We start from the raw sequence: 11,210 nt of genomic DNA on the forward strand, positions 1-11,210 counted from the left end.
TTACAAACACTTTAGCTCAGCACTATTTGCTTTTTTTTTTTTTTTGGCAGTGTGAAAACAGCCACCTCTTTTTGGAAGGGCCACCAATTCAAATTACAGCTTGCAAGCTTTTTTCTTATAAATTCTTATAAATATGATTACTGTCTGACCCAAGATAGACATCTGCTTTCAGGGTTGCTGAACCACGATACAGAGATGCTCTACAACAGGGATATGCAATTAGCGGACCTCCAGCTATTGCAAAACTACAAGTCCCATCATGCCTCTGGGTGTCATGCTTGTGGCTGTCAGAGTCTTGCTATGCCTCATGGGACTTGTAGTTCTGCAACAGCTGGAGGTCCGCTAATTGCATATCCTTGCTCTACATTCGCTGAGTGACAGAGTTTTGTAGATCGGGTCTTACCTCTGCGCTCACATCTATGTGCACCACAAAGTGTTTTCCAGGTAGTGGTCTGAAAAACACGTACAGGTAACGCCCAGTCAGGCCCAAGCTCTGGGAACTGGTTTTGGGGAGCTGAATATAGTTCCCGGCAGGGATTGACCCCCGGATCTTGTATACTGTACACTTCAGATTTTTATCCTGGAAATAAAATAAGAATAGCAAAATTTACCGCCAAGCATTAAAATGACAAAGACCTCTTTAACACTTTTGTAGTTCTGGTAGCAATAGATAGCCGGTCCACCCAAAAATCATTCTTAGGCAGCCCACAGATTATACCACTTACCAAAATTGCTTAATTTCCCCAAAAAGTCCGTATTAATTGGGGAATCCCTCCAGCAGCACCATTGAGTTGCACCGCCAGAACACAATGGTCACTGCTGGCGGTGCAACTCAATGGTGCTGCTGGAGGGATTTTTTTTTTTTATGTGGTCACTCCTCTTGTTGCATTCCCATTAAAATTGAAAAAAAAAGAAAAAAAGAAAGAAATTAAAAATGCAAAAGGGAATATGTTCAGGAGGATTTGTACACAGAGATCATACTGCTGGAGTTCCAAACAAACACAAAATACTGTTCTGTGGTTTGACGCTCAGTATTAGTTTGGGTTGGCCAACCCTAAAAAAACGGATTCCAGGAATTCAGCCACTTTGCTAAAATAAAAAAGTGCAGGCATACTAGAACTTAAGTCCAAGGAGGTGCATGACATCTCCTGAACTTATCTCTATTATTTATATCTGACAGTTTTATGGCTCTGCCAGAGCATACACTGACACTCGGGGCTGTGAGAGAGGAGAGGGAGGCACACAGCTATGCACCTCCATGCCCTTTGCAGCCCATTCAGAAAAGCCTTTGTATTTTTTGAATGAGCCCACATAATACAAAGGCTTCTGTGAATAGGCATGAGGCGAGGCAGGCATAGCAGCTGCACCGACTCTGTTGAAGATGCTTAGACCCAGAAATACAGTGATAGCCATCTTCCGAGAGGGCAATTAAACGGTAAGATGTAAGTAATAGAGATAAGCTCAGGAGATGTCCATGCGCCTCCTTGGACTTAAAACGGAAGTCCAGCTGATAAAAAAATTAAAAGTCAGCAGCTACAAACACTGTAGCTGCTGACTTTTAATAAGCACACTTACCTGTCCAGAGTGCCCGCGATGTCGGCCGCCCGAGGCCGATACGTTCATCGGATCAGGTCCCGGCGCCACTATTTGAACTAAGGGAAACAGGCAGCGGAGCCTTGCGGCTTCGCTGCCTGTTTCCTACTGCGCATGCGCGAGTAGCGCAACGCTTTGTGAGTGGCCGGCTGTGTTCTGGGACACACACAGTTCCCAGAACACAGCGCTCCCCATTCCCTAGAAGACAACGCGAGGAGGAGAAGAATGAAGAACACCGCAGAGTAGTAAGTGGCAGATTAGGACGATTAGGCCTAGCAACAGCCATTTCTGGGAAGTAAAAAAAAAAAATATATTTTTTTCAGATTTTTAGGAGCATTTTTATGTTTTTTTTTTTTTTTTCAGGGTGTATCTCCGCTTTAAATGATAGGGTGCCTTCACTTTTTACAAAGGAGCTGAATTCCTAGAATTCAGCTTTAAAAGGGAAAATTATTTCCTTTCCCTGAAATGTATTTAAGTTCACATAAAGGACAAAAAATGTGGGCAAAGGTGAAATGCTGGCACATTATGTTCTAAGATGTTCCTATCCGGTCTCAAGAATAGAACTTCCATATCCATACGGTGGCCAAGAAAGGACAGCCAGGAAGATTACCATGACGCTGGTGACATCGCCTTCCTTGCTCGATCTCTTCCATTCTTCCAGGCGCACATGCTTGAAGATGTTCACAAATGGATGCTGCCAGACTGGGAGGAATCGAGACAGAGAGAGGTGTGAAAATTATAATTATATATACATTTCATGAACAGGACACATACAGGCTGAGAATATAGGGAGTGCAGAGAGGAATGTTGATATGAAAGGTGAAGTAATATAGTTTGAGATGGATTCTGACTGGCTGCTAAAGGGCCACTGCATTAGATGTGAATCCATGAGTGATGACTGAGCAACTTAATATATCGTGCAGTACAGACTCCGCTCATTCTTCACACACCGATGACACCCAATTACTTCTACATCAGGAACTGACATCTTCAACCATCCATATACCCAACACTGACCCCCCTCTGTTATCACCCACCCGGCACTGATTATTATCAGCCGCTCGCCACCGACCCCCCCCTCTCTGCTATCAGCCGCTCGCCACCGACCCCCCCCTCTCTGCTATCAGCCGCTCGCCACCGACCCCCCCCTCTCTGCTATCAGCCGCTCGCCACCGACCCCCCCCTCTCTGCTATCAGCCGCTCGCCACCGACCCCCCCCTCTCTGCTATCAGCCGCTCGCCACCGACCCCCCCCTCTCTGCTATCAGCCGCTCGCCACTGACCCCCCCTCTCTGTTATCAGCCATCTGCCACTGCCCCCCCGTTATTATCCATCCGCCACTGACACCCCCCTTATCAGCCATCCACCACTGACACCCCCCCCCCAACATTTTGGAGATGGGAATGGGGGACACCTACTAGCAAATGTATGTGGCCATAGGACACGCCCCCCTGTCACACTCCCTTAAAGGAGAATTAAACCACAAAAAAAAAAAAAAAAAAAAAAATTAAATCCACAAGGGATCCTTTTTTCTTTTTTTACCACTACTATTCCTTTATATTGACTTTTAAAATTTACAAATGCAGCAATTTAGAAATCAGATGAAAGGAAAACACTTTTTGAAAAAGATAAAAAGTGCATTTTATATACAACTATATAGATCAGACCCAAATGAGGAGGAATGAGGGACAGAGGGACATTGCTCCAAATCAGGGACAATCCCTCCAAATCAGGGACAGTTGGGAGCTATGCCCCCCCCCCCCTCTGTTATCACCCACCACTGACTACACCAACATTAGAATAAAGCACAGCCAAGTGACTCAGTACAGACATGGGCCCCTCATGTCAGGCCCTCCACAAGGGTCACACTCAGAATACAATTACTCACCTCCAGCCATCTCTGCAGTCTGCAGCTCAATCCTCCCGCCTGGACAGCCGCCTCTACAACGGTGACGTCACTACTGTGGTTATCAGGCGCAGGATGATGACTTCACGGACGCTGAGAAACTGTAACCGAGCAACCGCAGACATCTGTTCTACAGCCCCGCCCACCGGTGTTCTACTGGCTCAGCCACCCTAACCCCGCCCACGGGAGGGAGCACACGCCAATAGATTGTACACAAAGCTGTCAGCAGTCAGTGTGTTAGGAGATCTGTCAGTCTGAACTCAGCAATGAACTCCGTGGACAGAGATTTGTAGAGACAGATGTGATCCTGAGGAAACGTCCAGGCAGAATCTGGAGAATTTTATAATAAATTTATAATAACAGAGACCTCATGGAAGGGATGTGTACATAGAACATGGGGCTGATTTACAAATTGCTATTTTACGCTGGCGACATCCTTTGAAAAGCGATTCATGGTGGATCGCTTTTTAGATGGGGAGTTAACAGCTGATGGGCGGAATGTCACTTCTCAGTGCCTGTTTTAACCCAGAAAAGCTCGCACCACCACACTGCTACCACATTCACAGCCAGCAGTCATAGTGCAGGCCCTTTGGAGTCAGCCATGCTCAGCAACAGTACTGGCTGGTGAATGAATCAGGAGCAGCATGTCCACAACTCCCTCCAGAAAAAATATATATATTATAAATATATTCACTGGCCACAAGTCTCTACACGGAGTGCTCTGTGTTCTCTTCCTCAGATGTGGGTCATCATTCTGCACCATTAGCAACACCAACTGTATACCCCTCCCCCCTCCTCTATTATATTCCCAGATTTCTCTATTTTAAGCATGCATAGTACGGCATCTAGTGCGCATGCGTCGAATTCGCGCCCGACGCATGCGCAGTGCGGCCCGGGAAAATCCGGCATCTACTGCGCATGCGTTGAAATCCCGCCCGACGCATGCGCAGTCCGCCCAGTTAAAATCCGACATCTACTACGCATGCGTCGGATCTCCGCCCGACGCATGCGCACTGTGGACCGGGAAAATCCGACATCTACTACGCATGCGTCGGATCTCCGCCCGACGCATGCGCACTGCGGACCGGGAAAATCCGACATCTACTGCGCATGCGTCGGATCTCCGCCCGACGCATGCGCACTGCGGCCCGGGGAAATCCGGCATCTACTGCGCATGCGTCGGATTCCCGCCCGACGCATGCGCACTGCGTACCGGGAAAATCCGGCATCTACTACGCATGCGTCGGATCTCCGCCCGACGCATGCGCACTGCGGATCGGGAAAATCCGACATCTACTGCGCATGCGTCGGATTCCCGCCCGACGCATGCGCACTGCGGACCGGGAAAATCCGACATCTACTGCGCCTGCGTCGGATCTCCGCCCGACGCATGCGCACTGCGGCCCGGGGAAATCCGGCATCTACTGCGCATGCGTCGGATTCCCGCCCGACGCATGCGCACTGCGGACCGGGAAAATCCGACATCTACTGCGCATGCGTCGGATTCCCGCCCGACGCATGCGCACTGCGGACCGGGAAAATCCGACATCTACTGCGCATGCGTCGGATTCCCGCCCGACGCATGCGCACTGCGGACCGGGGAAATCCGACATCTACTGCGCATGCGTCGGATTCCCGCCCGACGCATGCGCACTACGGACCGGGAAAATCCGACATCTACTGCGCATGCGTCGGATCTCCGCCCGACGCATGCGCACTGCGGACCGGGAAAATCCGGCATCTACTGCGCATGCGTCGGATTCCCGCTCGACGCATGCGCACTGCGGACCGGGGAAATCCGGCATCTACTGCGCATGCGTCGGATTCCAGCTCGACGCATGCGCACTGCGGACCAGGAAATCCGACATCTACTGCGCATGCGTCGGATCTCCGCCCGACGCATGCGCACTGCGGACCGGGAAATCCGGCATCTACTGCGCATGCGTCGGATTCCCGCTCGACGCATGCGCACTGCGGACCGGGAAAATCCGACATCTACTGCGCATGCGTCGGATTCCCTACGAGGAGTTAGTGCTTTCCACTAATCCACCTAATCCCGGTGCTATCTTGAGTTCTATTTATTCATATTGTGAAGTGTGTCCAGCCCTGGGATCGGCCTTATCAGGACTCGCCCCTCCCCCTCCCCCATATATTACTACTATATGTCTCCTTTCTCCCGGCCAGTCTGGCTGCTGGAAATCAGAACTAAACAAAGTGGTGAGATATGAAATGTGATGAAGTGGGAGGAGTTTTCAGATTTCTGTGTTGTTGTCACCCTTGTGAGTCTTCTATAATGGAGATATTTATCTTCTCATTTCCATCTCCACACAGGGCTTTGTATGTTTTATATTTGTCTTCTCTTCTCCAGCACTAGAGATAGAACTATGGGGTTGTGGTGTATTAAGCCCCATACACACGATCCGAATATCGGACGAATGATCGTCCGTTTTTGTTTGCATGCTAATCTCACATCGAATCTGATGAGTTTACTAAAGTCCCGAAAATTCCCGTACGACAGAATAAAAATTCGGAAGCGATGTCATGTGTTGCAATGCATTTGTATTGCATTTTCGAACGATAGCTGTACCGATTAAACGAAAATCGTACGATCTGGCATCGTACGGAAAAAATTTCCGTGCATGTCCGATAGAATAATATCGGATGAACTGTCCTGATCGGCTCTCGAAAGCTCTGTACTAACGATCCGATTATCGTACGATCGTTTCGAATGCGGCATTTTACGTACGATTTTCGGATCGTGTGTACGGGGCATTAGACTTCATATACAGAGGACGTTGTTCAATCTCTCCTGAAAAATGTAACTTGACAGCTGGAAACCGGGGGGGGGGGGGGGGGCGTCCAAAAGTCATGTTTAGCCCTGCTTGCATCTAGAAGCGTTTGAAAAAAACGCTATTTCCGCCGGATCCTGCGCAGTAGGATCCGGCGGAAATAGCCAAAGATAAATAGGGGAAAATCAGCTGTACACGGCGCCTGTAAGAGGGCCCCTCGTGGGCTCGCTTCGCTCGCCACGCTTCGGGCATGGGGGATTCGACGCATGCGCAGTAGATGTCAGATTTACCTGGGCCGCAGTGCGCATGCGTCAGACGGGAATACGACGCATGCGTATTAGAGGCCGTACTATGCATGCTTAAAATAGAGAAATCTGGGAATATAATAGAGGAGGGGGGAGGGGTTGGTGTTGCTAATGGTGCAGAATGATGACCCACATCTGAGGAAGAGAGCACAGAGCACTCCGTGTAGAGACTTCTTAATAAAGTGACCAGTGAATATATTTATATACATATAGTTTTTTGTTGATGGGCTTAAACTTGGCAGATTTCTATGTCTATATGTGGGTGGAGATCATTCTTTCTATACTTGCTCCTATAAGAAGTGTCAGCACACACACTGCGGAGCTCATGCTGCTTCATTACACATGGGCAGAAGAAAAAAGAAGAACAAACCAGCAGAAGAATGGCGAGAAAAGATAATTTTTCTCTTCAGCGCTGTCATGATAACAGATTGAAAGGTCGGATTTTGCCGGTCACACTGGAGCCGGTGACAAGTTATAGAATTCTGTGTCACCATCACATCCTCACTAACTTCTATACATAAGAAATAATGGAGGTCACTCTTGCTGGCCAAAAAAAAATAAAAATATAAGTTTGCTGTCTGTCTTCATCTTTGGTTCACACTGATGCATTGTGGGAAACGCAGCGATTCCTGTGCATTTCCCACACCGCATAGCAATCACACTGTTCTTATGCAATCTGCTGCAGGTGGTAATTAAAAATTAAGGACACCCGAAAAGCAGGTTGAAAAATGCTGAATCCGATCACATGGGTGTGAACAGTCAGGGGATCTGGTTCCAGTCCAGAAAAAAAGAAAGAAAAGCTGCCTTTTTCATGGTGATGTGGTGCGATCAAAATAAATGAATAGGCTCAAACTGCACCACATAGAATCGCATGTGATTTGCACAGGACTGTGGTGTAATCACATGCGGTGTGAAATGTGAACCGGGGCTAAATCACTTTGAATGTCATTTTATCATTTCAGAACACAGCACACAAATGCAAAATGGTATTCTTCCTTTATTGAAATAGCCAGCAGGAACAAGCTCTGTACTAACACGGTTTGTACAAGACGCAAAGAGAAAGCGCTGTGCCTGGTGCGAAATGCGTCGGACAGAACCTGTTCCTCCTGACTATTTTAATTAAAAAAAAGGAGTGTTATTTGCAGCTCCAGGTCAGACATCACACTTCAAAGTTACATTCCTCTTCTGTACTGACACTAGGCACAGAGCTCAAAGAGAAAGCACTATGTCTATGGCGAAATGCGTCAGTCCAGAACTTCTTACTGCTGGCTATTTTGCTGAAAAAGTATTCCTGCTGCTGGTGGTATAAATCACTTTTTTTTAGGTGGCTGAACCAGCACCTGAGATGTAACTATGGAGTGTGGACAAGTAAGTAAAGTTGGAGCTTCTGACCTGCATACTTGTCCCAATACAATGCAGAACGTACAGCGTTATTGGATAGCCAGGGCATGCTAAACATTGCATATGCTGCTCCAGGCAGTTTAGCATACTTACCAACTGTCCCGAATTTACCGGGACATTCACGAGATTTAAACCCTTTTCCCGGATTTAGCCATTCCCGGGAAATGTCCGGGGAAATTCTTATTTTACCGATTTTTTTTTTCTTTCCGCCGCTAGAGGTCCGTGGCCGACGGAGACAATGTCTCCACCAGCTGCCATTTTCCCGAAGACCAAAACAAGCAATTACTGTTTAGTAATGGCCGCGTGGCTGCCAATAGAATTTGAGCTGTGGCACCGCCCACCTCCCGCCCCGCAGCCGTCTGTCTGTGACCTGATGTGGGAAGGGGGGGGGGGTGTGCGGCGCCGCAGCTCAATTGCTATTGGCAGCCAAGTATTTTGTCCCATTCTGTTTAGTAATGGCGGTGGAGAGAGTCTCCACTGCTGGGAATGCCTGATGTAAAGAAAGGGGGGGCTTCATTGGGGGATGCCTGGTGTAAGGACAGAACTCCGCTGGCAATGTCTGATGTAAGGGGGGACTCCGCTGGCAATGTCTGATGTAAGGGGGGACTCCGCTGGCAATGTCTGATGTAAGGGGGGACTCCGCTGCAATGTCTGATGTAAGGGGGGACTCCGCTGCAATGTCTGATGTAAGGGGGGACTCCGCTGGCAACGTCTGATGTAAGGGGGACCTCTGCTGGCAATGTCTGATGTAAGGGAGGACCCCGCTGGCAATGTCTGATTGTAAGGGGGGACTCCGCTGGCAATGTCTGATGTAAGGGGGGAGTGCGCTGGCAATGTCAAATGTAAGGGGGGACTCCGCTGGCAATGTCTGATGTAAGGGGGGACTCCGCTGCAATGCCTGATGTAAGGGGGGACTCCGCTGGCAATGTCTGATGTAAGGGGGGACTCCGCTGGCAATGTCTGATGTAAGGGAGGACTCCGCTGGCAATGTCTGATGTAAGGGGGGACCACGCTGGCAATGTCAAATGTAAGGGGGGACTCCGCTGGCAATGTCTAATGTAAGGGGGGGACTCCGCTGGCAATGTCTAATGTAAGGGGGGGACTCCGCTGGCAATGCCTGATGTAAGGGGGGACTCCGCTGGCAATGTCTGATGTAAGGGGGACTCCGCTGCAATGCCTGATGTAAGGGGGGACTCCGCTGGCAATGTCTGATGTAAGGGAGGACTCCGCTGCAATGCCTGATGTAAGGGGGGACTCCGCTGGCAATGCCTGATGTAAGGGGGGACTCTGCTGGCAATGTCTGATGTAAGGGGGGACTCTGCTGGCAATGTCTGATGTAAGGGGGGACTCCGCTGGCAATGTCTGATGTAAGGGAGGACTCTGCTGGCAATGCCTGATGTAAGGGAGGACTCTGCTGGCAATGTCTGATGTAAGGGGGGACTCCGCTGGCAATGTCTGATGTAAGGGGGGACTCCGCTGGCAATGTCTGATGTAAGGGGGGACTCCGCTGGCAATGTCTGATGTAAGGGGGGACTCCGCTGGCGATGTCTGATGTAAGGGGGGACTCCGCTGGCAATGTCTGATGTAAGGGAGGACTCTGCTGGCAATGCCTGATGTAAGGGAGGACTCTGCTGGCAATGTCTGATGTAAGGGGGGACTCCGCTGGCAATGTCTGATGTAAGGGGGGACTCCGCTGGCAATGCCTGATGTAAGTGAGGACTCCGCTGGCAATGTCTGATGTAAGGGAGGACTCCGCTGGCAATGTCTGATGTAAGGGAGGACTCTGCTGGCAATGTCTGATGTAAGGGGGGACTCTGCTGGCAATGTCTGATGTAAGGGAGGACTCCGCTGGCAATGCCTGATGTAAGGGAGGACTCTGCTGGCAATGTCTGATGTAAGTGAGGACTCTGCTGGCAATGCCTGATGTAAGTGAGGACTCCGCTGGCAATGTCTGATGTAAGGGAGGACTCCGCTGGCAATGCCTGATGTAAGGGAGGACTCTGCTGGCAATGCCTGATGTAAGGGAGGACTCTGCTGGCAATGTCTGATGTAAGGGAGGACTCTGCTGGCAATGCCTGATGTAAGGGGGGACTCTGCTGGCAATGCCTGATGTAAGGGACACCTGATGGCATCTGGTGATAGGCGACGTGGCAGGTGACACGCTCAGGGCTTCCACTGATTCTGCATTATGGTGAGTTAAATAATTTCATTCTATATTACAATGTAATAATAGAAATAATGCACTTCAATCATCCTGACACCATAACAACCATGGTGCCGGGATGATTGAAGCACCAACACCAGGTGTTTGGAGTATCTTTATCTGCTGATTGTTAAACTTTCTGGAATACACAGATTTCTACTGTTGTGTAGGATCTGGGCCTGCTGTCCCTCCATCCCTCTTCCTTTCTCTCTTTCTTTTTCTTTCTCTCCCTCTTTCTTTCTTTCTCCCTCCATCCCTCATTCTTCTTCATCTCAATAGCCCACTATTCCGCTCAAACCACGCCCATTTTTCGTCGCGGCGTGCTTTGCGCGACTTATTTTTCTGTTACGGTATGCCCCGCCTCCAAAAGAATGCCACGCCCCCTAATTATAGCAAGGCTCCGCCTACATGCAAAAAGTGTCCCCAATTTTTTTTTTTGCAATGTTGGCAACTATGGTTTAGACTCCACACTATATGTAGTTACACCACATGTTGGCTCAGCTCGTGTGTCTGACACATCTCATGCTAGCCATTTAACTTTCTGAAATAGAAAACATGCTTACAAAGCCCTGTGTGGAGATGGAAATGAGAAGATAAATATCTCCATTATAGAAGACTCACAAGGATGACAACAACACAGAAATCTGAAAACTCCTCCCACTACATCAGATTTCATATCTCACCGCTTTGTTTAGTTCTGATTTCCAGCAGCTGTCTATAGGGAGCGAGTCCTGATAAGGCCGATCCCAGGGCTGGGCACACCTCGCTACATGAATAAAGAAAACTCAAGATAGCACCCGGGGCTGTATGGTGGCTTAGTGGTTAGCACTCATTCCTCACAGCACTGCCGCCCTTGGTTCAAATCTCAGCCAGGACACCATGGAATTTGCATGTTCTCCCTGTGCCTCTGGGAACTCCTTTTCCTACCACACTCCAAAGCCATGCTGAAGGTTAACTAGCTAATTTCCAAGGTGGCCCTAGTATGTGTGTGGGTCTACAAATCCCAACTGCGAC

General features: G+C 49.1%; 1 protein-coding gene across 1 annotated transcript in view; it reads right to left on the reverse strand.

Moving 5' to 3' along the window:
- The window catches only part of WDR90 (WD repeat domain 90), a 62,574-nt gene extending 58,996 nt beyond the window's left edge, over positions 1-3,578 (reverse strand). Inside the window, exons 1-3 of the mRNA XM_073636287.1 lie at positions 3,481-3,578; positions 2,204-2,295; positions 404-580 (exon numbers count right to left, since the gene is read on the reverse strand). Of these exons, the coding sequence (XP_073492388.1) occupies positions 404-580; positions 2,204-2,295; positions 3,481-3,490 (279 nt within the window). The 5' untranslated portion in view covers positions 3,491-3,578. The remainder of the gene's footprint in view (positions 1-403; positions 581-2,203; positions 2,296-3,480) is intronic.
- Between the last annotated feature and the right edge of the window lie 7,632 nt (positions 3,579-11,210).

This window comes from Aquarana catesbeiana, linkage group LG06 (genome assembly GCF_042186555.1).
Source record: "Aquarana catesbeiana isolate 2022-GZ linkage group LG06, ASM4218655v1, whole genome shotgun sequence".
Classification (NCBI taxonomy): Eukaryota; Metazoa; Chordata; class Amphibia; order Anura; family Ranidae; genus Aquarana; species Aquarana catesbeiana.